At 43.8% G+C, this 19200-nt stretch overlaps 1 protein-coding gene across 1 annotated transcript in view; it reads left to right on the top strand.

The window, feature by feature from the left end:
• The window catches only part of LOC124776407 (pickpocket protein 28-like), a 175007-nt gene that overhangs the window by 88082 nt on the left and 67725 nt on the right, over window positions 1-19200 (top strand). The window contains exon 7 of the mRNA XM_047251394.1: window positions 7241-7466. Coding sequence (XP_047107350.1) covers window positions 7241-7466 — 226 coding nt within the window. The remainder of the gene's footprint in view (window positions 1-7240; window positions 7467-19200) is intronic.

Below are 19200 nucleotides of genomic sequence, written 5' to 3'. Positions count from 1 at the left end.
CACGAAATGTGTGAGAACGCCCCAAAATAAGCTGTGGTTTCATGAAGCCCTTTCTGCCACATCCCATGGCCATGTCGATTCTGTGCGGCGGTGTGACTGAAATGTTTTACTGGGCACTCCATAAGAAAAACGCGTGGTCTGAACGCTGGGCGTAGCGATTCTGATCTCCATCGCACAGGTGTCAAAATAAGGATTGTAATGTGGGTAAGAGAGGATGTGATGACCTTCCCATCATGTAAAACATCCGCCATGGCGTTCCGCAGAATTTTGGTGAGATTTGCTACCAATATGACCTCATTCACCCACCTTAAACCACACACGGAATTTTATTTTTTATTTATTTTGTTTATTTCTCAAGTAAAGACTTGTTGCCTGTTATTATATAGCAGGTCGAACATTATGTGATTTTATATGTTATATCATACAAATTCAGTTGTATAACTAGTACTTTTTTTGTTGAAAATTTTTCAGAAGAATAAAATTTGTAAAACAACTATATATTTTGTTTAGACTTGTAGCTAACTTTGGATGAAAATAAATTTAAAAGTGATTTTAATGGAAGAAACAAGAGATGGCAAGCTTAGATACAATGTGACAGTTCTTCCCTGTATACCTTCTGCGTGTATGATAACATCTGCTCTATTTGTTGTCTTGGCAGTGGTAATACTTAATTTAATGTATTGATTAGTTAGGTTACTATGTGTTTCCGAACTTAAGGTAACAGTGGAGATTGGGAGTTGATTTAAAATGTCATAGTCGGCTGCATCAGGCGTGACGGCTCGGTAAAGCTTCTAGCCAGTCATGCATGATGCAATGAAAGAAAAAGAAATGTCACATTCTCAGATAGTGTTACACGCTATGAAATGGATAACGAACAGCTATATAGAGAGTTACATTTTCAGATTGATTTGATTTGGTGCTGTACAACCTTCTCTTACATTTGCTATGTTTGTACGTTTATCTCGTCTTCGCTTCCTGTGTGTGAGATAGCATCCGATTCCGTGGCTGTGCTTGTGTCTGTGTCTTTCACTATGTACTACTGATCTGTCCAATGTGAAGCCTGTCTTATTCTAGCGTATGGTCTCTCCTGTTTGTATGCCGCATATAGTGCTCGCTATACTTCGTTTGCGATGTTGTTTATGGACTTCCAGTCATCCTGTCTGCGTATTAACTGTCCTGTGTCCTGGTTTCCTAAACTCCATCTTGTGTGTCCTAGGGCATCGCAGATGAGCAATATGTGTTCAGATGTGCCATTCTCACCAAAGGCACGAGTCTATTTTAGGCCAAACCCGTGAAGATCACAAGATACGGGCCATGGGCCGAGAGAAAGTACATCGTGCCACCTGTAAGATTTATGTACTTCAAATTCATCAGTTCTCGTATACTGGCGAAGAAAGAGTAGATTCGTCTTCCCTTATCAGTTGTGTCCCAATCTGTCTGCCGTGTATCAGTTCTCCACTTGTTTAACTTCCGTTTGTCGGTCATGTCCTGTTGAGTTATTTCTCTTATTTTGTCGCGTCTTCCCCTCTTCAGCCAGTGCGCAGCTGCTGTTTCACGAATTGTGATATCTATAGGGAAAACTCGTAGCACCATGCACAGTGCCTCTTCGAGGTCGTGCTGAAAGCACGGCAGACGGCTTTTCAGGATTCCTTGTCTATGCATGACTTCCGCAATATCAGATGCTAACCGCCCCCCTGGCCAGAAGATATAGTAACCTCAAAATCACAAGGTGGGCTGTTCCCAATGCTTCGGCCTGTTTCCTAACCGAACTAGCAGCCACAGTACTTCCACTTTTAGCGTTAAATCAACATCTAGCGCCTTAAGAATTTGTAGCAAGCACATAATGGGATTAGGAAATTTAGCAAAAAATTCGGATACAAGTTCGCCTCCATCGTGTCTAAAGGAAGGACTGGCAGAACTTAACAGGGAAGCGGGCTCACGTTTTTCAAGCTCAGTGGCTTCCTCCTGCAACTGCACGGTGTTAAGATCTAACTGCCTGGCCTGATTCAAGAGTTTTCATATAAGAACGCCATCCTCTTTAGTAATCTGTAACTGTTTCAAATCGCGGAACTTATTTAGCAAACGATTAATCTGTGCGTCTATCCTATACACCCGAGTTAACGACGGATGGATATCTTGCAAAATTGTCATAGTATCACTCACACGAAAGAGCCCAGAACAATAAGACAGGGCAGAACTTACCCCGCCAATTTGTTCCGAAGTTAACTGCAGCGGTCTGTCCGAGATGTTCCGTAACAGTGCGGTAAGCTCCGACACCGTACCCTCAGTCAGCTGCGCTCGTATTTGTAGCTCAAATTAACAGCTCTCTTTTTTTTAATAATTCAATTCGACGCACCCACCTGCTTGCGTGAGACCAGTTACAGCGTCTACATCTTCCCGCAACATAATGATTACACAGAATCGCAAGTAATTAAGATACAGACCAAAACATTTAACACTAGCACTACAAGACAACTGTGAAGGTTGTTAACACCTCGCTGACCCCCCCCCCCCCCCCCCCCCCCCCCCACTCTCAGAGAACAATCACGCTCTCTGCTACCACTGAAAAGGATTTTGCATGGGGGAAGATAAAGGCCAGCACAAGGGTTGTGGTATGAAAGGGACACCAAAGGGTAATAGCACCAACACCATTCACAGTAAAAAATATTTTAACAGAAATTTATTTAACAATTGGCATGCTTAGTTTCATATAGCTTGTTTACGATAATGAAATCTAAAGATCTTTTTATCTCGCCTAACTTGAGCAATCTCAAAAATAAAGATCTCTTAAAAAGATAAAAATGAGCTTTAACAAATCCATGAAAATGGTATTTTAAATAAAATGTTTGCTTTACATATTTAGCAATTATTAAGTCAATTAATGTTTTTAACCACTAGCAGTTCCCTGAATTTGTGCCAAAACTTGAGGCAAACAAATAGTGACATTACGAAAATGACTGATTAAATATATAACATCAGGAATACTAACATAAATAACCCCATTACTTAGTTCATATCAGAAACAATTATTTCTCAAGACACACAACCGGCTAAACTCGCAAAACTCATATTCGGAAATTAATTACTAATAATTTATAGAGAGTAAACGAATTTCGTCACTCGCATGGAATGTAAACAAAACTGCTAACCACGCACATCACACAGTGCAACTGCCAAATGGCAAGCCAATTAAGCGAGGCAACTTAACAAAACTTTAAACATATAACATTAAAATAACTGCTATATACATAACTTAGTCCATAATAACCCAAGGCACCGACACGTTCTCCTAATATTACAAATACTGCACAGTATTCTTCCTCCATAAACTGATCGACCCAGACCATTTGGACCGCCATAAACAATGTGAATTGCTCCCCAACAACATGGGTGGGTTGGGGGAGGGGAGGGAGAGGGAGGCGACCAATTATAGGAACTAAGCAGTAGTGCACTAAAACAGACTAAGCTTATATCATTACTAAGGAAGAATATGTGGATACATCGAAAACTCGTACTGCTTAAAGTGGCTTGGCCTGTGAGCACTGACACAAGGTTAATGCACACACTGTACCAAATTATGGCTCCCGCAGGATACGGTAGCCGATGTGCAGTGACCAGTTTTCGTCCAAAGCGCTGGGCGAGTTCGTTCATTTGTTCGGAAGGGGAGGCCAATAAGTGTTTCGCACCTTTCAGCGGTCAGCGATGACAAATCCAGGCACGCACCATGCAGTCTTTCTCAAACGATTTTACAGAAAGTATTCGGTACAAAAGTTTCGTTTTTGCTTTGCTTATAGCTACATATTTCAGGTTCAGGTTCGTTGTGCCCATCATTTCGTTAATGATCATAGTTATTTTGATACTTACGTCAAAGTAAGACACTGCGAGTAATTTGGAAAAGTGTGCAATGAAAAATAGAGGTATCTATGATTCTGCGTTTGGTGCATATTACGTAATATTTTATTGCCTATGAGATTTAGCAAACATACTGAATTTTTCTTTAGACTTGGGTAGACGTATCTATCTGTCACCAATCTCGAGAAAATTAATCTGATGTAGCACATTCATTTGCGATCGCGCCGCGCCAGCGATAAAGCCAGGGTGAAGTATCCATAACATTGCTCATATTCCATAAACGGTTTCAGATATCGAAATGAGATTTTGGAAAATGATAGCATGCAAAGAGGAGAGAATTTAACCATATCATCATCACGTAAAACTTCGAATCTACAGTGTTATTCCAATAACTACAGGTCTTTTCAGTGTAAGAATGTAAATTTTCTCACAGCTTTGTCTACCTATCATGTTACTGAGGTGAGACAGTGTAAACTCCGCTGCATGTGTATTTACCATTCATGACAGTTCACTGAATGTTACAAATGGTTAACAAGCCAGGTGAAAATAAATCACTGCATTTGCAGTGCAATTCTTTCTATATACTAACGAAAGCAGAGGTGACAGTAGATCTTTTGAAATAGGGGCCATGCAAGTGTGGGTGTGGAGAGGCCCCACTTAAGATTTACAAAATACATGAGTGTAGGCTTCAGTTTAGAACGGCACTTTCCCCTCCAGCGCTCGGCATTTCACCTACAGCACTCTGAGTGACCCCCCACCACTGTTGCTCTCCCCACACTTCCCCAGCCAACTGCGCAGCGAACAGCCACGGCATTTTGCGCGCACTATACTGCCAGTCTGCACCAATAACGTTAAACCTATATAATTACAGCAAGCATGACACAGCAAGGGAGTGTTCACAGTTTTGAATGGTAACAGTTTAGATCATGAAATTCAGCTTGTAACACCAAAAATGCTGGATGCATGGCACCTGCTACCGATGTATAATTTTTTTTAATTGTATGTAAATATTTTTAATTTAAATGTTTTCCTTTTAATAAGTAAGGACATTGCTTCACTGTATGTGTAAATTTGCCAGCCGCGGTGACCAAGCGGTTCTAGGCGCTTCAGTCTGGAACCGCGTTACTGCTACGGTCGCAGGTTCGAATCCTGCCTCGGGCATGGATGTGTGTGATGGCCTTAGGTTAGTTAGGTTTAAATAGTTCTACGTTCTAGGGGACTGATGACCTCAGGTGCTAAGTCCCATAGTGCTCAGAGCCATTTGAACCATTTTTTTTTATGTGTACATTTAGGTAGAAGTCTGTTGACGTTGTATTGTATTTATCTGTGTTTTACTGTGAAACTTATAAGCTCTGGGGAAAAGCAAAGGAATTGTTATTTGCGTCGACTAGCAACGATAATAGCAGTGCTTGTGCGTTGTAAAATCGTTGGGTAGGGAGTTGTTGCGCAGAGCGCGCGGAGAGAACAGAGACGGGTTCCAGCGCTTGTACTGTGCGGAAGTGTGGGGTTAACGCTCTCGCAGTAGAGAGTACCATTTCGGCGGCATCATGTACGCGCGCCTGCCAGATGACTAGTAGCAGGAGGAAGGACAGTGGACGGGCGGAAGAGGCTGGATTAATTACGATTGCCCGTTCCTGTAATTAGCCGTGGCCCCACAAGATGCTACCGTCTTCAACAACAGCAGCAGTTCCAGCAACACAGATTCGTCTTCGGCTCCGAGTTTCGTCGCACGCACAGCACTGAAGTCAGACTGTTCACTGGTAGAAAGTATTAACGGCTAACCCAGCAACACAACTGAAGGTGATTTGATTAATGAACTTTATTTAAATAATAATCAGTTAAATTCAGGACGATTGTGTCCTCATTGCAGGGTCCTTGTTCCCTTTTTTCCTTATATGCTAACTGAAGTTTGAGAACCTATCACTAGAAAAAATCCAAATCTAAAGAAAATGCACAACTTAAGAGTGCGGAAGTTTATTTATTTTACATATAGCTTGGAGCATATGGCCGTTTGGTTTGGTACGTATTCTAGTATTTAATTCTGTTCAAGTCAGTAAAAAAAAGGCTCAGTTGTTCAAACAATAATATGAAATCCAATTTGAAAATTAAGTAACTGCAAAGTAAAAAGTGCTTGCCTTTCTCTAAATTTCTTTGATGACGTTATGTTGAGCTCTCTGAAAGTCATTGTTCACGTAACGAAGTTCAATATTAACATACAGTTAAGTGCATATTTTCAAATCATTACTCGATTGCCCTTTTCATAATTTAATGACAAACTTAATGTAAAAGTGTCTTCTCAGTTTTCTTTATCATTACATACTCACTTAAAAAAAGTGTCAAAAAAACGTGACAACCTTCAGTTGCCACGTCGGTGTTTAATAATAAATGTTTTTCTTTCCCATCATCTTGTACAAGATTTTGGATGTAAAACCGCCCTGGTGCGCTGGCGACCGTAATTATTTCCTTTTCGTTCATTAGTGTAACTTTTGGATTCATGATCAGTGGTACCCCTTTTCTGACCAGTGTTGTTCATGAGTGAATGCACAAAATAACTTTCATTTTTCCAAATTGTAGCCCTGTTCGGTTTAATTACTTTTTTATTTTTAGTTGACCTTTCTATCAGAAATATCGGCTGTACTCGGTCCCCCTACTTATCGGTATTACTTCTTCGGGAAAGATAGCCTTATCCTATTAGAAAAATTTCATCAGGTAACACGCGATCCACGGTCACATTTTATATCGCAAACAGAATAGGCCGATTAGTAAGGGGGAGGTTACAAGCTGACCAATCTATTCCAACAAGTTACATGCAAATGTATGCTCCAGCCTACTAAACTTGCGAGACATTTAACCAGCAAACACAGTTAAAAGCATTAAGCTCGATTCATAAGAAACATTCACAACCAGCTTTTGATGCAACTCCCTACATTATAAACAGTCGAAACATTCAGGTTTATCGATGAGCAGCAAGAGTGGCCCTTTCCAATTGCCGGAATTGGTCCCATCATGCAGTGTACACAGCGGTATCAATAGAGACGAGGCTACTAGTTCACAACTCCACGGACCATCTCAGTGAAGGACTATTGTAGCCGACCAATGCGACGCTAGCCGGCTTTCACTCCCCGTGTGGCCCCACTCTCTCTCGCGACCGCCGTCTACATGCCGCCTCCGCAACCGCGACCCCTGGTTTCTCTACTCGACCTCTCGAAATTTTCGCAAAGATCATCTTGCCTGAAGAACGGCTCAATAGCCTTGTGAAATGGGTCGAATCTTAGTGAAATTCCTTGTGGTTAAAATTACGGCGGCGCCGTACAAGCAGAAGTATTTTAATTACGCTGGCAGCAGCCCCGGAAGGCTAGCTGTACATACCTCAGCTCTGTGTCTGCAGCGTGGAAGCGCGGCGTGCGCGTGCCGGCAGGTGGACGTGACGGTGACGGAGAGCGCGCCGGCGATGCGCGGCCTGCAGCCGTCGCGGCGGCCCTGCCTCTTCGGCGAGGACCCCGCGGCTCGCCGGCACGGCCCGCGCTACTCGGCCGGCAACTGCCTGCTACGCTGCCGCTCCCGCCTCATCCACGACGCCTGCGGCTGCGCGCCCTACCACTACTTGTACACGGGTGAGTAGCTAGCGCCTGGCCACACTGCCCGTCTTCAGGGACTACCCGCTGCAACTTCTCGCGGCGGCGGTGCAAGTGGCTGCTGACCGTACTGCATGTGTGAAACTGCTCATCAGAACAGCGACACTGCTTATTTTGCTACGAGGGGCGTTCAGTAAGTAATGCAACACACTTTTTTCGGCCAATTTTGGCTGAAAATATGTTGAAATTGTTTTGTGGGACATCGCTTGAGGGGACTGAGGACCTCAGATTTTAAGTCCCATAATGCTCAGAGCCATTTGAACCATTTTCATATCGCGTAATATTCCCGCTTCATCCCCTGCAGTTTCATGAAGTTCTGGTGGCTGACGTCGGTACACATATCCTTCAAAATGGCGATCGTAGCGGAGGCGCAGCCCAACCACAGACCTGTCATTTAGTTTCCTTTGATGAAAACCAGAGCGTTGCAGAGACTCATGGGCGCTTGCAGAATGTCTGGCAGTGAACAAAAGCACACTGAGTCGCAGTGCGAGGCCTCTGTCATCATCGCAACGAGGTCACGCAAACCTGGCCCAATTCCCGCTTGCCGGTAGGCTGTGTGTCTTGCAAAGTTGGAGCGTACAGAGACTTTCATTCGAGGTGATCTACGAATCATGATCGAACACCTCGCTGCTCAACTGTTGGTAGTGCTGACACAGGCGTCCAGCAGTTGGAAATCTCAAAGCTCTGTGCCCGCTGGGTTCCTCGCTGCCTATCAGAAGGCCATAAAGAGCAACGAAGGACCACCTGTGGGGAATTACCAGCGAGTTACGAGGCAGATGATGACAGTTTTCTGTGGAACACCGGCACATGCTATGAAACATGGTTTCATCACTTCAAACCGAAAAGAAAACGACAATCCTCGAAGTGGCGCCACACCACCTGTCCTCCGAAGAGAACGTTCAATGCCGCTACTCAGACAGTAAAGTCATAGCAAGGGTCATCTCGGACCTGGAGGCGTTATTCTGTCCTCTCTCGTGGCACAACGATCAACTTCGAAGTGTACTGTGCTACCCTCAGAAAATTGAAGAAACGATTTCAGCGTGTTCGTCGCAACGAAAATGCAAACTAACTTCTCCTCCATACCAACGCAAGGTCTCACCCAAATTTGTGCACCCGAGAGGAGCTCATAAAACTTCATTGGACTCTTCATCCTCATCCAGCCTACCGCTCGGATTTCGCACATTTCGTCTTACATCACTTTGGCCCACAGAAAGCTGTAAGCGTATGTTGGGCCGTTTATTGATGCAGCAGCACTTTGGCTCCGACTTGTTCCAGTAGAGTGGTGCCCTGCCGGCATACAGGCCCTGCCAGTAAGGTGTAGTAATGCAGTCCCACTAAACGGAGATTAGGGTTTTGTAACGAAAAGAATGGCGAATAATACGATGTACTGGAATCCCGAATAAATTCATTCTGCTTTCAGAAAAAAACCGTGTTGCACTATTTATTGACGCCCCTCGTACTAATCTCTGGGAAAGGAACATATTCATGACTGCGCAACATGTATTCTAACACAGTTACAGGTTTCTTTCATTTTAGGGTACAGTACTTCAGTCCGTGAAAAGGGAACCCTTCTAGCGTCACTCTTTTGGCTGTCTGTCTTCTATATATCTGTCCCTTTGCTTGAAAAAAAAATCATTGTGCCCTGGTTATAGGTCTTCATACGTAACGCAGTACTTTTGCCTCAGATATCTTAAAGGCTTTAATTAAACACTTGGAGATTGATTTCATATCGTAACTATTCCAGTCTCTACCCCTAAATGTTAATCCCACAAACTTTCGCAAGATGTTATAATGTTATGAGGGCAAAGAGATTGTTTCGTGTTTTATTACTTCTTTTTTTATGAGGCCAAAACCCCCGTCAGGAGGCAAATAGGACCATGTATTGGGACATAAAGCTGAATCTTTTTAAATACCGTTGAGTTTTCAATGCAACTCATAAGCATTGCCATCATTGAGGAATTTTTGTTTTGGGAACCACAGGAATCAGAAAATAATCTCATACTAAGACTTTCTGCCCCTTTATTAATTAGATCTTGCTCTAAAGAATTTAAATAGTCTCTGAAAGAAGTAATTCCATTTGTCCTGTCTTTTGTGAATATTTTAAGATCGTACAGTTATACAATTAGACGTGCCTGGGGTAAAACACTTCTGCTCTAGACACTTTGGATAAAGGATGAGTCTTCTGACAGTCAAAACAAACTGTCACAGTGTTGTTTTTATTTTCATTTAAAATATTGAAAAAACTTTTTTCACTTATTTTTTTCGACCTATAATCTGCTCTTATATTATTTTTAATTCTAGATCTTGAGCTGGCTTTACAACAAAATGTGCACAAGCTGAGCAGCTGTAGTTATCACGATTTCCAAAACCTAGTTTGAGACATGTTTAGAATACCCTTTCATACATTGTAAGAGAACAGTCCAACAGCCCTTTTTTAACTCGAGAACCGTTGTGTCTGCAAAGAATTTCTTTAAGATCTAACTCTAGTGGAACACATGACTGCTTAACTTTATTTCTGTAGTAATGATAAAATCTGCATTTAATATAATGACGTATCATAATGAAATGTCTCTGCTCTTCGTTCCTTTCCTGCAGTTTGCCAGCTCGTCCACCTCGATTCTCATTAGGCAAAACACCCTGCAGCTTATATATTTTGGCAATATGCCTGAGTGTCTCGGGTTACTCCTGGCAAAATACATATGAAATAAATATAACCCGTGTAGACAATTACTGTCATTCTACAAAAATTTTGCTTAGGCTATAAATAACATCAGAATTACCTGTCACGTTTCTATATGTTTAGACATATACAGAAGTCCCGGCCTTCCTCTTGTCTTTTATAGTATGAGACTGACACAGATTTTTGATTACTTTCATCATCTTTCTTCTCACTGAGTCTTTTAGCAATTTCACTCTTATGTATCGTAGTAAGAAATTGTTCAACTTCTTTTCATTCAAAGTCAGTGTATATCTAAAATTTATAAGGTCACTGAAACACAGACATTCTGCTTTGCACGTTGTTTCCTTTGTTGTTTCAAAATGGTTACAGCCAATATTCAGATCTTCATTTGAGGGTGCAACCATGCATTTCTTACCCTTTTTGGTATTTATGACACCAGCCTTGCTTTCCACTTTTCACCTACTGGACTGTTTCAGAATATTTTGAATCTTCCATGTGGATTGTTGTCTAAGAATCGCTTTTGGCAAACAGTTGATTTATCTTGTTGATTGTTGTCTGATTGCCTGAAAGTAAAACCAAGCGAGTGTAAACGCTGTTAAATTCAACTTCTAAATTTTAAGTTCAAAGTTTCAACCATGCAGTATAAAACAAGGATTAGATGTGTTTTTTAGAACCTTGATAAATGGAAATGTCTAGTTTTGTGAAAATTAGCTATATTCAGGCAATTTCTACAACCGCAAACATTCAGTTTTGTCGAATTTCCTATTAGCCATGTGTGAGATTTATGTCAAGGTACTACAAACAGTTATAAAATGCATTTTGAAAAACTCCTCAGTTTAGATCAAATACTAAGGTCTAAATTCTCCTCCAGCAGCATTAGATATAGCTCTCACCACAGCAATAGCCACCCATCCGTTACCATGACAAAATATTCGATTACCATCAATGCTGAAAACAAACCTTGCAACATAGAAAAACACGTATTTAAACTTCTAAGTCAGAGCAGTCAAAAGACACGGCCGTTTATTGAGATCTCTTTTTCTCTAGATGAGGTGGAGATACCAAGTAGAAATTTGTTTGAAGTACTAAGGTGCATGATTCTTTGGTTGTGTAAGAAATTTAGGTTTCTGAGCCAATACAGTCAAAAGGTACAGCCATATATGTCACATATATTGATGCTTGCAAACTGGCACATCAAAACCCGCAGATGAAATTTGTATGGAACCCTCAGAGAGCGAGTCCTACTCGCACTTTTTTCCTGAATAAGAAGATAATTACGGTTATATTAAACAAATACAGCACTAGCTGCAATCCTCTGTACTTCAGCTTTGTTTTTTGTTTATTTGCGAGGGAATTCGAAGCTTGGACCAGAAGAGCAGAGAATAGAAGCTTTTAAAATATGGCGCTAAAGAATTATATTAGATGCATAAATCGGGTAACAAATGGCGAGGTTCTAATTGGAAAGAAAAGATACTGATGTTAAGACTTGATTAGAAGAAGGGTTCGGTTGGTGGGAGACATATCTAAAATTCATGAATTTGGTAATGGTGGAATGTGTGCGTGTGCAGGGATGGAGGTTTGGGGCATTGTAGAGGCAGAGCAGTGTCTGACCGCAGCTAGCAGTTTCAAATGAACAGCGACAACAACAGTAAACACTGTATTCACGTAATAAACTGAAATAATGCGGTGCAGCGACAGAAAAATACGAGTGCTTACTGAAAATGTAATGCCTCTGAATTTTTTATTTTGTTCTCAATATCGTTTGAGTTGTTACATGTCACGCATATTACTGGTCGATTTTCCCGCCTCGCTGATGCGAGTTGAAACTCTCTTCCGCTAGAGGACTCCGAATTGTAGCGTGTAACATGGCGGGGTGTAACTTAATCCTGTCCGTGCGTGAGAAACAGCGTACTGTAATCGAGGTTCAAACCGCAGAAGACGTGTCTACAACTGAAATCCATAGAGAAATGAAAGCTGTATATGGCGATACAAAATTGTAAAGGCTTTCGTGGACACTTCTTGACAAACTGCCTATTGGCTTCTGTCTCGGGTTCTTCGATCGACGTTCATCTAATGATTTTACCGACGTTTCGCGAAATGGAACAGCTGGAAAGTGTTCTGAGGAACAATGGTAGTCTACAAATTATATTAGAAGTGTAACAGAGCCGAACACTCGGCGAAGTAAAGAATCAAAAAAAGAAATGTCGAGCCTTTCTGCCATACATTCCCAGAATGACGGACAGAATCGGCCGTATATTGCGCAAACATGGCGTAAGATGATTTGCGAACCGACAAGTAAGATCAAAGAGTGTCTTAGATCGGGAAAGGAGAAAAGGGACCCACTTGCAATGTCGGGAATATACCATATACACTCCTGGAAATTGAAATAAGAACACCGTGAGTTCATTGTCCCAGGAAGGGGAAACTTTATTGACACATTCCTGGGGTCAGATACATCACATGATCACACTGACAGAACCACAGGCACATAGACACAGGCAACAGAGCATGCACAATGTCGGCACTAGTACAGTGTATATCCACCTTTCGCAGCAATGCAGGCTGCTATTCTCCCATGGAGACGATCGTAGAGATGCTGGATGTAGTCCTGTGGAACGGCTTGCCATGCCATTTCCACCTGGCGCCTCAGTTGGACCAGCGTTCGTGCTGGACGTGCAGACCGCGTGAGACGACGCTTCATCCAGTCCCAAACATGCTCAATGGGGGACAGATCCGGAGATCTTGCTGGCCAGGGTAGTTGACTTACACCTTCTAGAGCACGTTGGGTGGCACGGGATACATGCGGACGTGCATTGTCCTGTTGGAACAGCAGGTTCCCTTGCCGGTCTAGGAATGGTAGAACGATGGGTTCGATGACGGTTTGGATGTACCGTGCACTATTCAGTGTCCCCTCGACGATCACCAGTGGTGTACGGCCAGTGTAGGAGATCGCTCCCCACACCATGATGCCGGGTGTTGGCCCTGTGTGCCTCGGTCGTATGCAGTCCTGATTGTGGCGCTCACCTGCACGGCGCCAAACTCGCATACGACCATCATTGGCACCAAGGCAGAAGCGACTCTCATCGCTGAAGACGACACGTCTCCATTCGTCCCTCCATTCACGCCTGTCGCGACACCACTGGAGGCGGGCTGCACGATGTTGGGGCGTGAGCGGAAGACGGCCTAACGGTGTGCGGGACCGTAGCCCAGCTTCATGGAGACGGTTGCGAATGGTCCTCGCCGATACCCCAGGAGCAACAGTGTCCCTAATTTGCTGGGAAGTGGCGGTGCGGTCCCCTACGGCACTGCGTAGGATCCTACGGTCTTGGCGTGCATCCGTGCGTCGCTGCGGTCCGGTCCCAGGTCGACGGGCACGTGCACCTTCCGCCGACCACTGGCGACAACATCGATGTACTGTGGAGACCTCACGCCCCACGTGTTGAGCAATTCGGCGGTACGTCCACCCGGCCTCCCGCATGCCCACTATACGCCCTCGCTCAAAGTCCGTCAACTGCACATACGGTTCACGTCCACGCTGTCGCGGCATGCTACCAGTGTTAAAGACTGCGATGGAGCTCCGTATGCCACGGCAAACTGGCTGACACTGACGGCGGCGGTGCACAAATGCTGCGCAGCTAGCGCCATTCGACGGCCAACACCGCGGTTCCTGGTGTGTCCGCTGTGCCGTGCGTGTGATCATTGCTTGTACAGCCCTCTCGCAGTGTCCGGAGCAAGTATGGTGGGTCTGACACACCGGTGTCAATGTGTTCTTTTTTCCATTTCCAGGAGTGTACTATGCACATGCGGAAAAGTTTATGTCGGAATGACTGGACGATCAATCAACACCAGGATCAAAGAACATAAGTGACATTGCAGGTTGGGGCATGTGGAGAAATCGGCCGTGGTAGAGCACGCACTGAATGAGACCGACCACGTAATAAAATTCACCGACACGGAAGTTCTGGCTGTAGAGAAGCACTATCAAACGCGATTGTTCAGATAAGCTGTGGAGATACAAAAACATGCGAACTGCTTCAACAAGAAAGAGGAAAGCCTTAAGGTAAACGGATCCCGGCTTCCCGTACTGCAGCGAACGACCGTCGCAGATAGCAAGAGGAGAACCCACTCCGGAAATGACCGCGGAGAAGCCCTCGGACGTTGGCGCGCCAGCTCACCACCGACAATGGAGGGTGAAGCTTTGACAATGCCAGCCACTCGTGCTGGCGAAACGTCAGTAAAATCATTAGATGAACGCCGGCCGAAGAATCCGAGACAGAAGCCAATAGGCAGTTTGTGTATGGTGATGTTTGCATCGATTGCAGCAATGTGTGGCGTTGGGTTGCTCGTGGTGGTGATCAAGGAAACGGTGATGCAAATCTGGATGTGTGTGACAGAGTGTGTGACAGAGTTAAAGAAGAGCCTCGAGCATGTCACATTAAGCGGTGCAAGCAAAAGTGAGGTTGTGACGTCATCAACTAATTCGAACTTTCTTCAGTGACTGTGTCAACAAACAAGTCTCTCATTGGGAGAAATGTGACCGTCGCCAGTGTTAGGGATGTTGAGAAATAAATATGTAGACATGAAGCATAGAAATGTAGAATGTTAATAAATTTTGTCTTATTTAAAAATCAAAAATTTACAATTAACGTAAACAATTCGGACGCATTACTTTTCAGCACACCTTCGTAATTAAATACCGTGGCACACTTGCTTTTAGAAAAAAATTGAAGGAAATTTTATATGATCCATGTTGCCACCTCTACATAATTATCCAATGTTTGTTTCAGAAAATGCAAGAGAATGCGGCCTAGAGGATCTGAAATGCCTGTCAATTTACAACAGTAAGTTTATCACGATCGTGTTTCTGTACACTAGAGTCATAAAGGGTATTTGTGTCGTATAGTAAATTCAGTGTTATCAATTATCATGTAATGACGCTTGTAGCGGGTAATCGAAGGATTAAATTACACCATTCTCATATAACTTCGTAGTGATACTGCGGTACACTGCTGCAGGCGGAGGCAAAAAATAGCAGGGCTCAATGATAAGCAGAACAATCAGCACTTGTCATGTTGTTGTAGAACGACCAAAAACTAGCTCGCACTTCATCTAGGAAAAGTTCAGACACTCGATAATTCCGTATGACGTCGTAATGTGCTAATTCCTTAAGATATGCGCTGAGTATCATGTCGGACATTATTTTATTTTGTACAAACACAGAAACAAAGAGAGAAGGAAGGAAGATAATAGGTTTTAACGTGTCGTCAACGAGACTAGAGAGGGAACACAATCTCGGATATAGCAAGGACATCAGCTATGTCCTATTCAAGGAACCATCTAAATACCTAAGGCAGGATCGGCGGTAGGGGAAATTGAACTACTACCCTCCAGCGCGCTAACCATTGTGCCACCTAGCTTGAATGCAAATCGAAACACGAAATGGATTCCGTCTGAGTCACACTCACGCCGCTCTCGCTCTACAATACTGGCTGTGTGGAACCACATGTTAGAGAAGTCGGGCGTGCAGTGACGAAAGGGTACAGGACTACACAGTACTGTGTATGGCCGCAGTAGATGAAGACCAGTGCCTCGCGCTACTGTCGTAACGGGCCGTGCAGCTTTATACAGGGTTATTCTAAATGATGGACCCATTTTCAAAAATTCATATGCATTCAACTACAAATTAAAAATGAAATAGCGTTATACCAATGAAAAGAGGCATTTTCAAAATTTTTTGCTGGTGATGGCGGGCGGGCGGTGATGGTTTGAGAAGCGGTCGGTAGAGTTCGCTCGGCAATAGGACCGTCATACCGTTTCATTGTCAGTTGTGAGTGAGATGGCGACTTGGGAGCAGAAGGTTTTCTGCGTACTTGAGTTCGCGAAATGTGAGTCAAAAATTGCGGTGCAGCGGGCATTTTATACCAAATTCGGTATTCAGCCACCAACTCGCAAAAGCATTAGCCGTTGGTTAAAGAAATTTAATCAGCCTGGGAGTATGTGCAAAGGAAGAAGCACAGGCCGACCGCATGTGTCGGAGGATGATGTCCGATGGATTCAAGAAAGTTTTGTGCGCAGTCCCAGTAAATCTACCTATAGAGTCAGTTGAGAACTTGGAATACCGCAACTAACTGTAAGGGAAGTTCTGAGACGGCGTTTGCTGTACAAACCCTACCGATTAAAACTTGTGCAGGCTCTCGACCCCAATGATAAAGAGAAGCGTTTCGCATTTAGCGGTTATGTGGTAGGAAAGATGGAGGATGACGCATTTCTACGGCGTGTAATTTTTAGCGATGAAGCGACATTCCACCTTAGTGGAACAGTCAACAGACAGAATGTTGGCGTATGGGATTTGGAAAATCCACATTCACCGTTGCAACACGAAAGAGACTAACCGAAGATCAACGTGTTCTGTCCCGTATCCCGTACAAAGATTTATGGACCATTTTTCTTTGCGGAAAGAACTGTAACGGGAATCACATACCTGGACATGTTAGAACAATTGTTGTTCCCTCAAGTTATGGAAGATTGTCAGGACTTCATTTCCCAACAGGATGGAGTTCCGCCCCATTGGCACCGTGATGTGCGAAGGTTTTTGAATGACTGCCTTCCTCAGCGCTAGATCAGTCACAGGGGACTTGAGAACCTGGCTCTGCACTTCTGGCCACCGAGATCTCCTGATATCACATCCTGCGACTATTTCTTATGGAGTTATGTGAAGGAAGCTGTTTACATCCTGCTTCTACTCTGAACAATGAGCGGAACCGGATCGCTGCTGCCGTGCACTCAGTAACAGCAGACATGCTTTCGCGTCTGTGGGACGTATCGGTGTTTGCCAAACAGCCAACGGTGGTCACACTGAACATCTACAAAATTTAACACATTTCTGATGATTAAATAATTATTAAAAACTAATTAATTACAAATTGTTACTAATTATTAAATTTATTACATTGATATCAAACATTATGAAAAAACTTTGAAACTTCCTCTTTTCGTTGGTATGAAGCTTCTTCATTTTGTATTTGTACTTGAATTAATACGAAATTTTGAAAATTAGTCCATCATCTAAAATAACCCTGTATATTGTGTCTGCTGCGGGGGGTTCAGTCCCGCCTGCATCTAAATCTACACCTGTTAACGCTAAGCCATCCTACGGTGCGTGGTGAAGGGTATTTGGTGTACCACTTTCACTTCTCTCTTTCTCGTTCGAGTCGCGACTATTGGTATGTCTCCGTACCAGTTCGAATCACTCTCATTTTACTGTCACAGTTTTCTCGCAAGAAAACCTCCTTTAACCTCCTTTAATGATGGGCGCATGTGGACCAGGGGTGGCTACACACTTCCTTCGCCGTTTCGACACGCTAAGTGCCTGGAGGGGAAGAGGGGTAAACCTCCTTTAACCTCCTTTAACGATGGGCGCATGTGGAGCAGGGGTGGCTTCACACTTCCTCCGCCGTTTCGACACGCTAAGTGGCTGGAGGGGAAGAGGGGTAAACAGCGAACGCGGTGTATTTAGAAAGCAAAGCGTGCTAATTGGTTTCATATTTCTCAACAACAGATATCACAAGCGAAACAAAGTTTCAGTATTATTTCGTTATAAGCGGAAACAATATGCTGGTCGGCGGTTCTAGGAATGTACCTTTTTGGAATTTTAATAGCAAATTGTAGTATGAAGTACCACACTTCTCTCTTATCGTCTGCCAGTCGAGTTGGTTAAGCGTCTCCGAGAAGCTTTTGCACTCTGTATTTAGGGCAGCCACAGCCTGTATATATCATCGTCAGGCGCAATAAAATCAGTCTCATATCTCCATATGAACTTGATTTTATTGCACCTGATGATGCAGCTAAATGCTGCAAATCAGGTCGTGCCTACAAATAAAGAACTTACAGCTAAAGTTTTTACACTTACTAAACGAAATCACAATGTAACGCGCTCTTCTTTTTCGGATCTTCTTTATTTCCTCTCTCAGTCCTGCGTGGTAAGGATTCCAGACAAAGGAATTATATGAAAATGTCAACCGAACGTCGTAGTTGTAAGCTCCTTCACGAATGGATTGTTCTTTCAGAGGATTGTTGTAATGAACCTCAGTCTGACAACTGGCTTTCCAACGATTTCTTTTATGCGGTCTTTCCACTGTAAGTCGCTTCCTGCGCAAACTCCCAGGTATTTGACAGATGGGACTGCAGCGATTGGTTGTCAGTCGCGCAATGAAGTTGTAAAGGGTCTTTCCGCGTTTATTAACTGCCATTTCCTGCACCAACCGTCGATCATTTGCAAATTTCCTCGGAATTAGCTACCTTTTTCCAATGTTGTGCCGCCTCTGCATATAACAGCATTATCCAGCAATAGTTCGATGCCTTCTTCTGTGGGCAGCGCTGGTACCACATATGTCATTCTCTCGTCCTAAAAAAAAAAAGTGTGTGAAATCTTATGGGACTTAACTGCTAAGGTCATCAGTCCCTAAGCTTACACACTACTTAACCTAAATTATCCTAAGGACAAGCACACACACCCATGCCCGAAGGAGGCCTCGAACATCCGCCGGGACCAGCCGCACAGTCCACGACTGCGGCGCCCTAGACCGCTCGGCTAATCCCGCGCGGCTCTTTCGCCCTCCACTATTCGAAAATCACAAATCCCTTGATGTGTGTACGTCTGATGTTGTTGGTGTCGTCATTGGCTAAATGTATTGTTGAAACGGGACAAATGGCTCTGAGCACTATGGGACTTAACATCTGAGGTCACAGTCCCCTAGAACTTAGAACTACTGAAACCTAACTATCCTAAGGATACCACACACATCAATGCCGGAGGCAGGATTCGAACCTGCGACCGTAGCAGTCGCGCGGTTCCGCACTGAAGCGCCTAGAACAGCTCTGGCGCCGAGGCCGGCAAAAGTATTGTACTTTAATGATGGGCGCACGTGGACTAGGGATGGCCAAGAAATCGGCTGCACACTCCCTCTGCCGTTACGACGCGTTACGTGGGAGGAGGGGAAGAGAGGTGAACAGCGAACGCGGTGTATTTAGAAA

The sequence above is a fragment of the Schistocerca piceifrons genome, chromosome 1, assembly GCF_021461385.2.
Source record: "Schistocerca piceifrons isolate TAMUIC-IGC-003096 chromosome 1, iqSchPice1.1, whole genome shotgun sequence".
Taxonomy (NCBI): domain Eukaryota; kingdom Metazoa; phylum Arthropoda; class Insecta; order Orthoptera; family Acrididae; genus Schistocerca; species Schistocerca piceifrons.
This window is presented reverse-complemented; position numbering and strand designations above follow the sequence as displayed.